This window comes from Ricinus communis, chromosome 6, assembly GCF_019578655.1.
Source record: "Ricinus communis isolate WT05 ecotype wild-type chromosome 6, ASM1957865v1, whole genome shotgun sequence".
NCBI lineage: Eukaryota > Viridiplantae > Streptophyta > Magnoliopsida > Malpighiales > Euphorbiaceae > Ricinus > Ricinus communis.
In genome coordinates, this window is record NC_063261.1 from 22,825,014 (window position 1) to 22,839,930 (window position 14,917).

General features: G+C 31.6%; 2 protein-coding genes across 3 annotated transcripts; one reads left to right on the forward strand and one right to left on the reverse strand.

Annotated features, from left to right (window-relative positions):
- Positions 1–4: 4 nt before the first annotated feature.
- Positions 5–4,753, forward strand: LOC8287476 (CASP-like protein 5B2). The gene is made up of 4 exons (XM_025158254.2): positions 5–270; positions 455–599; positions 3,122–3,254; positions 4,420–4,753. The coding sequence occupies exons 2-4, from the start codon at positions 469–471 to the stop codon at positions 4,618–4,620; spliced, it is 465 nt and encodes a 154-aa protein (XP_025014022.2). The 5' UTR covers positions 5–270; positions 455–468; the 3' UTR covers positions 4,621–4,753.
- Positions 4,754–8,060: 3,307 nt separating this feature from the next.
- Positions 8,061–11,107, reverse strand: LOC8287475 (probable mannose-1-phosphate guanylyltransferase 1). 2 transcript variants are annotated; one of them, XM_002524181.4, is made up of 5 exons: positions 10,922–11,107; positions 9,719–9,851; positions 9,520–9,582; positions 9,156–9,395; positions 8,061–9,037 (listed from the first exon to the last, which is right to left on the reverse strand). In XM_002524181.4, exons 2-5 carry the CDS (start codon positions 9,827–9,829, stop codon positions 8,366–8,368), a joined length of 1,086 nt encoding a protein of 361 aa, XP_002524227.2. In that variant the 5' UTR covers positions 9,830–9,851; positions 10,922–11,107; the 3' UTR covers positions 8,061–8,365. The 2 variants fall into 2 exon arrangements, with proteins under 2 accessions (XP_002524227.2, XP_015577909.2); XM_015722423.3 differs by having other exon boundaries at positions 10,908–11,107.
- Positions 11,108–14,917: the final 3,810 nt, after the last annotated feature.

Genomic DNA, 14,917 nt, shown 5'->3' on the forward strand with positions numbered 1-14,917 from the left:
AGAAAAAGAAAAGGAAAATAGAACTGTAACCCATGATAAGATAAGCAATTTCAAGCGTCTTTCTTTGCCTTTTTCTTTCTGTGCGATAAAAATTGGAAAATAAGAAAACGAATGAGAGTGTCAGTTTTTGTAGAATATAAGAACATTCCATGAAACTTAAGAGAGATCCTTAAAGAAATGAAAACCCAAATCCAAATCTAAAAACACAACCACTTTTTCTTTTTTAACATTAAAAGTTAAAACCCATTTCTGTAGCTTCACAAGAAAGAGGTAGTAATAATTAGTAGGGGCGCTTTTTTTTTTTTTTTTTTTGGGTTCTACATTCATGGGAATCTTATAATTCAAAAAAAAGTCTTAAAGCACCTCTTACCAAAAGATTCAATTTTTTCAGTCTTTTGTAAAAGGGTGTTTTTTAAGAGAGCAACTCTCTTTCTTTCTTTTTTTTTCTTAACAGAGAGAGAGAAAGAGATGAAGGAATTGTTTGGGAGTCCAGGGAGAGTGAGTGGATTGGGACTTAGAGTAGGACAATTTGTGTTTGCTGCTGCTTCAATTGGGGTTATGGTTTCTGCTCGTGGATTCTTTAACTCTACTGCTTTCTGGTAATTTCAGTTCTATGTTTATTATTTTCCTTTTCACAAAATAGCTTTTTTGTTCTATATTACAAATTTGATAGCTGTTCAATAAATATTAGTTTGGAACTGATGATGATTCATCTGTGACTAGTTTAGAAGTTCATTTGATTAGTAAAATGCCGTTGTTGCTTCTTATATTAGTTAGTGGGATGAAATGTAGTTTAGAATGGAGTACTAAATCTGTAATGGAAACACATAACATGAGTTTAAATGAGTTGGTGTTTTAATCTGCAAATCCCAATTTGAGAGCAACGTCATGGTAGGTAAATAGTGAGCTTGGTTTTGGCTTGATTTGATGAAGAACATAGGGAAAAGTTAAAGAAGGAACAATCCCTTCATATTGCCAATGGTAGTAGGCAAATTGCGTTTGAAGGTTAGCATCACCTATAAAGTGAAGGCATTTGTTTCATGGGCTGTCTTTAGCAAGAGTACTTAATAATTTGCTATGGACGAGGAGGCACAATGTACTGATGTCTATATGAGTTAACACAATAGTTAGTGATTGGTCCTCCATTTAGCTAATATTCTCAGTTTTTATTATTGACCTTTTAGTCCTTTTGGAAATTAGCTTCTTTGTGGTTTTACTTTTAAGGGGAGTAGTAAATTTCATTAGTATTCTTGGAGTGATTTGGAGGGAAAAGGTGCAAGGCAGTTTTCTGCTGTTCTATAATTGTAGTGATTTGGTTTATTTGGGTGATCAGTGCTCACTTATTTAATTAATGGGATATTATTATTTCCTGGTATCTTGATGGTGTTCTGCTCTGGTATGTTGTTAGAGAACTTTACTTTGTTATTTGTATCCTCGTGTTTACCTGTTTGGAGAAGGATGCTCTTCCTAATGTTTGTCTTCTTTCCTTCATTTGATAATTCTTTTCCCCCCTTATGGTTAAATGAGAAGTGGTAAGAACTTATATTCATGTGAAAAGCCTGATAAAAAATTAATTAATTAATTAATTAAAGTGAAGGGTTTAGTGCAGAGCAATATGTTTCTGCACTATAGTGGGATCATATTCAAGCTAGTGAAACTAGTGGAGCACAGAGAAACATATAATGATGGTATTGGACCTTCTGAATATGTGATCATATATTAGCCAATATGAAATCGGTAAACTCTTACAAATGAAATGTAGAAAGTGAGTATTTTATGTTGTGCCTTCTTATCAATTTAGAGATTCCAGATATTGAAGAGCATAAGTGGTTCAATGACAGAATGATGGAGGGACAAAGACTAGAATACTTTCCAATTTCGATGCTTCATATTAATATTTCACCAACATTTGATCTTTGCCTTTCTTCCAAGAGGCATAATTCAATTGTAAGGAAAGATGATTTGCTCACTTTTAAGTCCTTGACTGACTCTTTGACATACAAGGACTATTTCTCTTTCCATACAAATTTTTGTTCTAAATTGTATAACTGTTTCTCTGATGGAAAATGCACTTTTTTTCCTGGTTTTAGAAAGTCTAAAGGAGCATAGGTGTTATCTCAAGTTTTACAGTGTTGATCTGTTTACCTAGCAAACTAAGACCAAACATAACCAAATTATACCATTGACTGGGGACCTAGAAGGAATGATGACCATATAATAGAAATACATTCCTTTCAGTGTGTGTATGATGTTACATAATGTGTTCAATGATTTTAGTTATTGTATATTCTAAAGTATCACAGCATTGCCAAGTCAATTTTGTATCTGCCACTTAATTCAATGAAGTTAATGGGAATTGAGCAAGCTTTATACTTTTGTTCTATTTCTAATGGTGATGGGTTTGGTTTGGAGACCAATAGACGATTACTTAGAGTTGGGAAATGTTCTGTTGCTATACTGTTTCTTTATGTGAAGATCAAATATTATGGGAGTTCTTATGGTAGGTTCTTGGGTGTTACTCTAGATTAGCTAAATGGGTATTGTTTGTGAAATGATTTAAATAGATGGAGAATCAGAGATATGCCACCTGTATTCAGGGAATTTAGGCATAACTGAGCAATATAATGTTGAAAATAGTCCTCAATTATTCTCCTTGCTAACCTGATAATCTTAAATTTCTCTGGAACTCTGCCAATCACCTTAAGATGGTAATTCTCCATTTTTCTTAAGTTTGTTTCCCTGACCATGCATGAGGTTCTTGTTATCCTTAAACATGAAGGATAGTTTCATTTCATCCCTTAGAGGTACACTGTTTTGGGTTCTTGTTCCTAACACTGTGCTACCCATCAGGGTTTCAGGGTCTAATGTTGTTCTTATGCATATTTTCATTTGAGAATTTTTACATCCATTGGGCATGGGAATGGTAGGATTTTTGCTTGTCACTGAAGACAAATTCGTGTACATGACTCTGTCAAAACATGCCCCTGTACAGGTCTACTTACAAGGTGGTGTCTGCTACTCATTCCTGTTAACCTCACTATGTTATAGATTTTCCAGTACATTTACATCATTTCTTATATATAGCAATACTGCAGTTTTGACATGTGTGTCTTGGGTTCAGCTATTTAATTGCATCAATGGGGCTTCAAGTTCTTTGGAGTTTTGGACTTGCATGCCTTGATATGCATGCTTTGAGATCAAAGAGAAACCTGCAAAATCCTGTCTTAGTGAGCTTATTTGTTGTTGGTGACTGGGTAAGTATATACTTAAGTCTTTTCTATACTTGAGTCTTAATTTGTACAGACGCTTGCTTGTGATTTTATGAATCGTGAGTCATTTTTTTGTACAAGTACATGTAAGCAAGGAAACAATTAAATCATTGACAGGATGGAAAAGTTGCTACTGTAAAAACTATTGATGATTTTAACATTGAATGATTGAATAAAGGTTTTTACTAAGTGAAATAGTGTAAGCCTACTTCAAGTTCCGTTCTAAATAATCTAATTTTGGTCATTGGGTACAAAAGGATAAACACTTGAAGAAGGAGAAGCTAACCCCTGTGCCTTAATCTTATGCCGTACATGCTTTAGGTTTGCTCTATTTATGTGTAGATTAGTCCAATTGTGAGATGTGGCATACCAAGGCCAAATGTGGATATGAGTCCTATGGTATTCAATTCCCTCCTCCCCGTTTCTCCCCCATCCCAGCTTCAGTCCCTGAAATAAACATTTGCCATTAATCAGGATGGACCACCATCCAGAAGTTTGCCATCTTATTTGCATCCTTAATAGCTAACTGTGGTGTTTGCCTTCAAGATGGATGTAAATGATTACTTCATTAGGCATTTCATATTGTCCTTCTAAAGTTCTTGGCTTCTTTGTACAGTTATGAGAAATTTATTGAACAGGCAGTTGGTTCTTTTTTTTTTTTTACACAATGCAAAATTGCATAAGAATAGCACTAGTGAATTGTTTGAATATATCATGGTGAGAAAATTCCTTGATCAATTGCAAAATCTCCAAGTTGTTTTAATTATTTGATAACTTTTTTCCTTTCTTCCCTTTCTAATATTCAAGCATGTCCCTTTTCTTCTACTACTAGTTGCTCTCTCTGCCATGTCTTTTTTTTTCTTTGATTACTGAGAAGCTTAGTGACTAGTGTAGCTGACCTTCTTATGATGTTTCATATTCCAATTCAAGTTGTACTCAATATATTGTGCTGAAAACTAGTTTTATCTTAAGACATTGCAAGTTCTTTATAGTTGCCACAGTAGATTTGTCATCTAGTTGCATTCTATGCTGTTCTAGAGCTTTTAAGCTGCTTTAAACATGGGTTGCTTCTGATATTTGAGATCTCTTTCTCAATTCATATACATAAAGAATCATCTAAATGATGTTGTAACGATCTCTTAAATTGCAGGTTACATCTATTCTATCACTTGCAGCTGCATGTGCATCTGCTGGAGTAACAGTTTTGTACACAAAAGACTTGCATTACTGCAAAGCACCACCCTATTTCCCATGCAGCAGGTTCCAAATCTCCATTGCTTTTGCATTTATCTCATGGTTTCTCCTTGCTGTATCGTCTCATGTTATGTTTTGGCTTTTGGCAAACGTATGATTTAATCTACATCAACCACACAGAACCGGTATTCATCATTTTACCATGTAAATATTGTCATTTCTGGAATATATTCCCTTTTTCATGGAAATGTCAGAATTATTCCTTATCAATGGCAAGTTTCTTTCTCCTACCCACAAGTTGTGTTCCTATCTTATGTTACGACACCCTAGCTCTCTCGCATTTACAGGATTGAGACAAATTAAGAGAGATTTTTGGTTGCACCTTCCACTACTTTTTCCTTGATGTATTAAACCAGAATATTTGTTTCTTATGATTTGTTAGGAAAATATTCTCATTGCAGTAGGTAAAGCAGCACGAGTGGTCAGGGGTTCAAACACGTACTTTCCTAGTCGTCCCCCGTTCCTACTTTTTCTTGTGATAAATACTTCTCTTTGAGAATGTAACTTGCCAAACTGAATTGAGTGATGGAATGATTGTAGCCTAGCTATGTACATGGATAAGCTTGGGGTAGAATTGGAGGTCACCTGTAAAAATACTGTTGGGTTGCCCCAGCCGCCAGTTACTTCTTTTGGGCTATTTTCAAATACATCCTTGTCCAACTAGTATGATATGCAAGTTGCCATTAAATGATCTATTAGTGTGCGACTTGTGGGAGCATTAGTCAAGATCTGTCACCATTGCATGAATATGCTCTTGAAAGAAACAATTAGAATAGTATTATACACAAAGTCCCTCAATAATTGTTTCCCATAATGCCATTTAATATTATATGCCTGTTTTGAGCCTTTAAAAAAGAGAGCTCACCATTAGATTCTGATTCAATTAGAACTTCTGAAAGCACCATCTTACCTAGTCTTGAGTTTAATACACTAAACTCCAGACCTGCTACCTTGTGCATATTCGATGTAATTTATCATTTTTTTTTTCCTTAACAGGAAGAAACCATAGTGGAAATTATATGTTGATTTTGATATTTTAATATTGATGTCAAGAATTTACATGTGCAGTATTTTCTCTTCAAGCATGCTTAAAATTGTTTTTTGAGATTGCAATACCTGCCTGCCAATTGTATTCAACACATAAAGAATTAGAAAAATTGCTTTTTTGGACCCTGTACTTTTTTATTTAGGTTTTTGATATTGTGCCCACGATGTTTTTATTTGGATGGTATAAAAGCTGTTATGTCAGAGAATAAAAGGCATAATTAGTCCATGTATTTTTATATTTGTCAAATAGGTCCTTATATTTTTTTTCTATGACCTACCAAAATTTGTGTCAAGTAAATCCCTTTATGATTTGGAGAACTTTTACTAAATGGCCTACTAGATTTTTCAAAAGATTTAAGAAATTACATGTTTTCTTTTTATCCTTTCCTTATAATTAATATTTATATCGTTCATTCCTAATTGATTTCTAATAATTAAGAAATTTATGTATGAACTTCAAAAATAAAATATAATGAAATTTCAGCTTCCATATATTCGAGAACTATCTTTTTATCTCTTTAGATTCAATAATATTTTAATTGGATATTAGCATTTATATATCTAATTAATAGATTTGTGATTTGGCTAATCTAACACCCTAATTTATTATTTTATAAGCAATGCAAGTTTTTTGTTTTTTAGTTTTATATTTTATTTTATTTATTAAATAGACCATGTCTCCTTTCAATTACTTGATGTCCTTATTAACCATGAGTTAGCACTATGTATGATGCTATTTCTTAAATTTTAGTATTAATTTAGTTTTAAATAATTAATTATTAAATGTAGACGTCTTAGAAAAAAATTATAAGAACTTACTTCAATTATTAGAATTCATAGGGCTAATGATAACAAAAATGATGAACTTCCACTAAATTTTCAGTTCTACTATAAATTTATTAAATATATGAATTTTTAATTTATTTTTTTGAATCTTATCATGTAATTAATTAAGATAAAACTTTTAACTATGTTGATCAATTACGCTCTCTATTTCTCAATGAGTTGAAATCAGATATTAAGCAAAAGTCCATGGCGTAATAGAAAAAATTAAAAAGTCATAAATATGAGGATGTAATGTAATATTTTAAGGATTAAACTGTAGTTGAAAACGGGCTAGTGTTAGTAAAAAAAAATATAAATATAAGAATTCAATATCGACAAATAAAAATATGAGAGAGCTCAATGTCACAAACAATATAGTACATGGAGCCACATGCATTTTTCCTAAGAATTACAATATGTTTCGAGTGCCCATGTTAGGTATCTCACATGGCAGGCCATTGATTTTTCTTTTTTCTTTGCAATATTATGTGTCTATTTTAAAAGGTGATGATTTCAATGCAATGGTCAAGTTGTTAATTGTTAAATATCTAGAGATTAGGGTATCTCAATTGTTTAAGCCATGGATTGGTTACCTATCACCATCTATTTAGTGATTGGATGAATAGAAAGAAAGACTTGGAGGTAAAAGGAATAATTTAATATGCTGCCCACCTCAAAATTTCTGGAGTTTGTTATCATACTTGAGATTGCATAATCTTTTGGAATAGCACACAAAATTATGAAGAATCTAGCATATTTTATTGCTAGATTTATGGTATGTAAAGAGGGGAAATAAAGGACTAAAATGGGCAATTTTGACAAGTTTCATTTGATGAAGACAAAAAAAAAAATCATATTAAAATAGATTGTGCCACGTTATATTAGATAAAATTATTTAAAAATGAGCAATGGAATTCAAATCTCAATAAATAAATGAATAAAAGATGAAATGATGTTTGAGTTGAGTGGACACAATTTTTCATATTTTTTAAAAAATGAAAAGAAAAGAAAATGTTTTCTTTTACCAATGTGTGACGTTAGAATCATAGAAGCTGGAACTAACATGATTGAATTTGGTGGTGAATGAGTTAAGGAAAGAAATAGACAAGCAATTAAAATTAAGTAGATAGCTAGGACCCCTTAAAAAATGATTTTAATTTTAATTAATTGCCACTCCCTTATCAGAATTTTGCACCACAAAAGGCCAACAATGTTATCAATTTGGGACCCTAATATGCACCTCTCCTTATCTTCATGTGTATCTCTATATTAATGGCCACGTCCCCCAATTTTTATTCTTAATCTTTTTCACAATAGTCTCCCTCTAACTCTAATTTTATGTCTGGTCTGGCTCCACCATGTGTGTGTGCCTCTTTCAAGTGTACTTATCTTTCACTTTAGTCCTGTGCCCCACGACTTTTAGATAATGCAGAATTTAGAAATAACGTTTTCAAGGCATACTAAGAAAATTTCTCTTTATTTTTGGTTAAAAATATGAAAGGCCCTTGAAATTGTGACACTAGGAGACAATATGTGTGAATCATTCCACTAGTGGAAATACAGCAGAACTTTAAAGATGAATTTAAAAAAAAAAAAAAAAATCATAATTTATGCCACCGACACTCAACTGGAATAATTTTACAGTAGAACAAAATCCAAAGACGATGACCACCAAGAAACAAAGAATTTTGGCATTGATTAATAAATTACAGAAAATCTGAGGGGTAGAAATTTTATTTCTATTTACATAGCTAAGTAACACTTTTCACACCAAGAACACACTTGTACCCTCCATTGCAGACAAGAAACTCAGCAGCAGCTTGACTCAAATCATACCAACTTGCAGAAACTTACTTTTACACTTGGATACCAGATAAAAGGGAAGAAAAAAAAAAAAAAAAAAGGAACCAAATGCATTTTTAACTTGTCCCTGAACTAAAACATAGTCTACAGGTCTCAGCCCCATTCTGTCACATAACTATCTCCGGCTTCAAAATGCTTGATTTGATCTCTTTGTGAGGCAAAACCACACCCCCATTGCTGTAAATTTCATCACATACATGGACATCCTCTCCAAGGATTGTCATGTTCTCTATACGAGCCCATTGCCCAACAGTAGAATGCCACCCGACAATGCTACTGGATATGCAGGCGTGCTTCTTGATGCGAACGCCACGCATCACAGTGCAACGAGAGAGTCTGACTCCTGACTCAACAACACAGCCTGGACCTATTGCAACATCAGGTCCAATCAGACATCCCTCTCCAATTTTGGCAGTCTCATCTATCAGAACATTCCCCACAACATGGGCGCCATTGGCCAATCTGGATGAAGATTTCTTTCTCAAAGAATCTAGATAAAGTCTCAGGCCAGTAATGTAATCTCTTGGCTGTCCAATGTCCATCCAAAACCCTGGAAGGACCATTGCAAAAAGCTGCTTATCAGCTGCAATTTTTGGGAAGACCTCCTTCTCAATTGAGGTTGGCTTCAGTTCAATGCGATCTAGAACAGATGGGTTCAACAGATAAATTCCAGCATTGATTTTGTTGCCAACAAAAATTTTTGGTTTTTCCACAAATCTCTCAACCTTCCCTGTGGATTCTTCCATAACCACAACACCATATTTTGATGGTTCATCCACCTATAATATAAAGTATAATGATTTTAATCAATCAACGGCGTCTTTAAGTTTGAATTTTCAAAATTTCCCAAGGAATTAATTGACAAAGTCTATGATGCCAATTAAGTGGAGTTGTTACCTTGGTCACCATAATGGAAGCCTCCCCTCCATGGGCTTTGTGGAACTCTATCATTTCTTTAAGTGGGTACTCACTGATGACATCACTGTTGAGAACAAAAAATGGATCACCAGATTCATCAATCAGTTTGTCCCTAGCCAGAGCCAAAGGACCAGCAGTGCCAAGCGGCTCAGTCTCTTGTGAGCATGTGATTGTAATTCCTAGCTTTGCCTCAAATTCCTTCAAAAAGTTCAACATCACCTGCAGATAAATAGAGCAACACCATAAGCAGCTAACCAGACTTTATCTGAATCAACCTCTTAATTATAACTTTAACTTAATTATGAGATGAGGGAAGAAGAAAAGGGAGGGATCCATTCTTTACCTCTGGTTGGTAGTTAATAGCCAAAACCACTTCAGTAACTCCAATGGCCTTAAGAGCCTCAATCTGCAAGGAATACAAAGTCAATCCATGAATACTTCTACAAGCACCCAGGCTACAAAGCTTTAACAAAATGTGTTGCTTCTCAAGATGGATCTTAAAAGCCTTGGAAAATTCAAAAAACATACTTGTAAACGTATACCTGATGCAGGATCATAGGTTTGTTAGCAAATTCAACAAGTGGTTTAGGAACACTGAGAGTCAATGGCCTCAAACGTGTCCCAAACCCTCCAACAAGAATCAGTGCCTTCATTGTGATATGCCCCCTTGTCTTTCTGTAAATTGTAACATCAGAAACTAGACAAATGTTTAACACACAGATTGATACAGAATAGAAGCTGAAACATTATCAGCAGCAACAGAACTCCAACTCATCTCTATTCATAGCACCAAAAGGTTAAAATATACTTCAGACCAACATCTATAGATCTTAAGAATTTGTCTCTTACAGCAAAGCCGTCGAACCTCTACTAGAAGGTAGTGATACAAATTCACGACACGTTAGAACTTGGAAGAGAAACAAAATCATCACATTTTTGGGGAGGAAGTGTTAGATATTCCAAAATGAAAAAGCAATGAAACAGCCAAAAACTTTAAATAAATGTCGTAGTGTAACTAAAAGAGTGGCACAATTCTGTCCACATAAGTTAGCTGCAATTAGCAAACAACTCCAGCTAAACAACAGACTGGAAATTCTAATGAGAATGAACAAATTGATTCATTCACCATGAGTTACTCCATAAATCTAAACAATAATCTAGTTACTAGGTAATCAAGAAATTGCACACACATTGAATTCTTCATAACAAGCAAAGCAGCCAATGGGTTTCTTTAACTCAATCAAACAGAAAAGGGGAAAAGCAACAGTCTTCCCATGATCTAGATACACACAGAAAAAATAAAGAGAAGGAATTGCAGAAGTAGAGCATAGAACTGGAGAAAATTCAATTCAGCGAATAAGCTGCAATTTTTTTCTTTAAAGATCTCGACTTTGGATTGTGATCTCATTATTGAATTACAAAAGTGCAAACTTTCTATGTAACTGAACATATCAACACAAGGCAATTACACTAAAAACAACAAATTATGTAAATTTAAACAAATTGCTATTCCACCACTGGATCTTACAAAATACACATAAAATCTGATTAATTACAAACAAAATCCACATAAAATAACAATGAAAAGTGCACATTATGCACAATGCTGCATTTAGCTAAAGACACAATCACAAATCAAACCGACACCAAACAACACCATTTTAGAGCTCGAGCAAAACATAGAAGCACAGATCCAAAAGATGAAACACAAAATCAAGAGATGATTTTTACCTAAAGAATCTCACCTACACTAGATCCAAAATCCCGAATCGACCCCTAAAAAACCGGAATCCGAGTCGAAACAAGACGGCGGGAACCGAGTCGACTCGGTTTGTCTATGCGTGTGTATGAGGTGTACAAATTATGCTGGACAAGAAATATGGATGATGATGGAGTTTATTTATATATCAGCAAAACGATAATCTTTCAACTACCATCAAATGGGCGGATTTGAAAATAAATATTCAATTTTATTTTTGGGGAACTTTCCTTTTTACTTAAGAAATTTCTGTTTATTCAAGTACAATTTTTTGGGGGCAAAAGTTTTAATTTGGTGGAAGTTTCGGGGCTGTTTCGTATTTTGAAAGACTTTTTAGGGTGTGGATAAAATTGTACTCTTCTTAGTAAATTGATTTTAATTGTTTGGATCGTAAGAATTAATAAGAATTTAATTTTCTTAATGTACCACGCATATGACGATAGCTGACATAATTAGAAAAGTGCAATGTGATAATTCATTAGGGATATGGTATCTTCTTTTTTCTTTTTACTGAGTGTAGAAAAATTGATAAGTAATGTACCTTTTTTTTGGATTTAATGGAAATTTCAAAGTTTATTTTAATCAATAGTAACGAGAAAGACGAATGAAACAATTTTAATTTAAAATTTATTTAATTTTAAAAATAAAATAATAATTTGATTAAGTTTGATCGACTGATAATGTAGTGTTTGGTTGAAATTTATAAAATATATAAAATTTATTTATAAATTTAGGATTTATATGTTTTAAATATAGTGAAAGTTAATTTAGTATTTCTTATAATTAAATTTGTGTGAAACTGATTATAACTAAATTAAATCCTAACAAAATAAGTAGAAATTTTTAAATGAATTTCAATAACTAAATTAATATATTTTATAACACTAAAATATCTCTTTTAATTTTATTATTTTTATTTTATTTTATGTTTTATATCGTTATCTCAAATAAAATGAATTTTTTTTATAGACTAAGTAATAATTATAAATCTATAAAATTATATGTACTAATTTTCAAATATTTGAATTAAATAAATAATTAAAATCAATTAACATATATTCATAGATTATCCATTCAAAAGAATATGGGGGGCCAAAATTAATGCTTCTTTTGTAAGAACATCTAGAACACTTACATTATCAATTAATATGAATTAACAACTAACAAAAATCATGTGTTTCATTGAATTTAAGTAACATAGAAGTGCTTTTATATATATATATATATTTTACATGTGGGAGAGGAATTGGACCACTTTTCTCTAATTTTTAATTTCTTTTATTTTTATTTTTATTTTTAAGTTTGATAAATATAAATTATATGATAATTTTAGCTCACCATAATAATAATAATAATAATAATAATCATGTTTAAGATTTAGTTTATCAATTAATTTTTGTTTCTAAATAAAAATAGGTCTGGAATTTTAATTGGCAGAGAGTGGAGTGGTTTTAGATGTGATTGGAATTGCCTACGTGTGATTGTAATTGTAGCCGACAATGCAGTGTTCAAGTATATATCACAGCCACAGTATAGATCCGGTTGCATTGTAAAGAAAAATAAGCTTGCCTCAGTATATACTTTCCTTTTTGTTTAGTTAGGCTAAAGGCTCAATTTGGTCCCTGAACTGTTTTTTAAAGTACAATTCATACTAAAATTACTTTTTTATTCTAATCATATACTAAAAACCTTTTATTAATGGCTGATTAATTTCAATCCTGTCGTAGACAACGTTGGATCAAGTGGAATTTTAATGTTATAAAGTTCATAAAGTAAGATCTTTATGATATAAAGTCCTTAATCTATATTATATTTATGTTTTTGAGAAATTAATCTATATAAGTTTTGGTATAAATAGTATTATTCGTTAACAGAATATGTAATTCTAATATAACTATAATTAATTCAAATCCGAATTATTCGAGATTTTGTGCTTAGTTTATATATAATGCTCGAGGGTTGTTAAAATTGAATGCAAATAGTTAAAAATAATGACAAGCTAACTAATTAATCACTTGATAAAGTAATCCTCGGTGCAAGCAAATTGGAATTAAGTTGATGCAATTCTGACCAAAAAGAAGGTTCAAAATCCAAATTCATATATATAAAAGGGGACAGCTAATAAAGCCTTAACGTGAGGTGCAATCCTATTGCATGTCACATGCAAACTTCCTAAGCTCAAGAACATTTGCAATAAGCCTCTTTATGTTCTTGACAATTAATCGACCATTATATATATATATACGCAAAAGCAATTGAATCAGTGGGCGGGTACCAAAATAAGGACCAGTTCCCATAAATATAGGTCGCCATTGTCAAAGTCTTGCAAGAATCAATTGATATGTAAAAATTAACTCATACTCTACTTTACATGCAAATAACCTAACGTTGACAATTAATTTGGTGTTACATACTTTTGACGTTGCACGAAGTCAGATTTTGATTGTGTTGCCCTTTTTTCTTAAATGTGAGTGGCTTCGAAGTTTGGTTTTATTTTCCTTTAGTGTTATTATACCAAATTGAAATATAATAATAATGTTGCCATATTTTTGGCCACTTGAGATACCATTCAACCTTTTCGGTCTCCACCATGGACATGGACATATCCACCTATATGATATATATAAGACTCAAACCCGAGTCTAAAAATAATATAAAAATTTCTCTAAAATTACTAAATTAAATTCTAATATACAAAAAGGATAATTACATAAAACTGTTTTTTAATTTTATCTTTCAACAATTTTAAGTATTTAATTCTTTTCAGATAAAAAGAGATATATGATTACAAATCGTGATAAAAAAAATACCTTACAGTTTAAAAATCTAAATTAATAATGATTTAACGATCTTCAGTCCGATAAGTCATTATTACCATATTTATCATGTTTGATAATATGAGTTTAAAATTTAAAAACTCAAAATATCATTGTTTGACCGCTAAATCGATATTATTAAATTAATGACTTCTAAAATCGTGATTTAATAGCCAAATATTAAAATTATGAGTTGTTAAGCTTCAAAACTCATGAGTTATTATTAATAACTTTTTGAATAATTAAACTCTCCACCATTTTGAATTACTTCTTCGGTACTTTCATTTTATGATCCGTTCTATTTTCTAAAATTAAATTACTTATTTTAGAAATACAAACTGAAAAGAATCAGAAAAACCATTTTTTAAATATATTTTTTTTGAGTTGTGATATTCTTTTCTCTTATCCCAAGTTATGTTTGCTTTTCATGATAAAACCCTAAACAAGTTTTTGCTTTCACAGGCATACAAATAACCTTTATTTACATAAGTTTATACATCTCCAAAATAATCTAATTATGACAGGAATATAATTTATTCGCGTGTATAATTTATTAGGGTTTTTCCTAATAAAAACTTAATAAATAAATAAATAAATATATATATATATATATCATTAGCAAACATTAATTATAATGAATAATAAACAAAATAAAAGATTATTCAAGAAGTAGTATTAAGGAAATAAAGGCATGTTGTAGCTTATTCAATTTTTTTTCAACCAATAATCTAGTGATTATTATTACCTAATACTATATAATTAGCAGAAGAGTAATAAGGTTTAGAAACAATTTCTTTTAGATGGCAAAAGTCTTGAGGGCAAAGAAACCACCCGTAGCATGTAGAAAGCCACCCGATGTCATAGCAGTTTTTGTTGGATCCACACTTGAATTTATTTACTAATAAAAGAGTAGGTTGTCAATGTGTATTAATCATTTTCGTTATAGAAAAAAATAAGATGGAGAATTGCTGTATATTAATAGTGCTTGGCTAATGAATTTTTTCAGGAGAAGAGAATTGAAGGGAAATAATTTTTCTGCAAACTCATAATAAGAAATTAAATGAGAAAATAAAGTCTTTATTAATGAGACTTCATCAATTACATCTAGGTACCTATATATATATATATATATATATATATATATATATATATGAATAAGTTTCTAC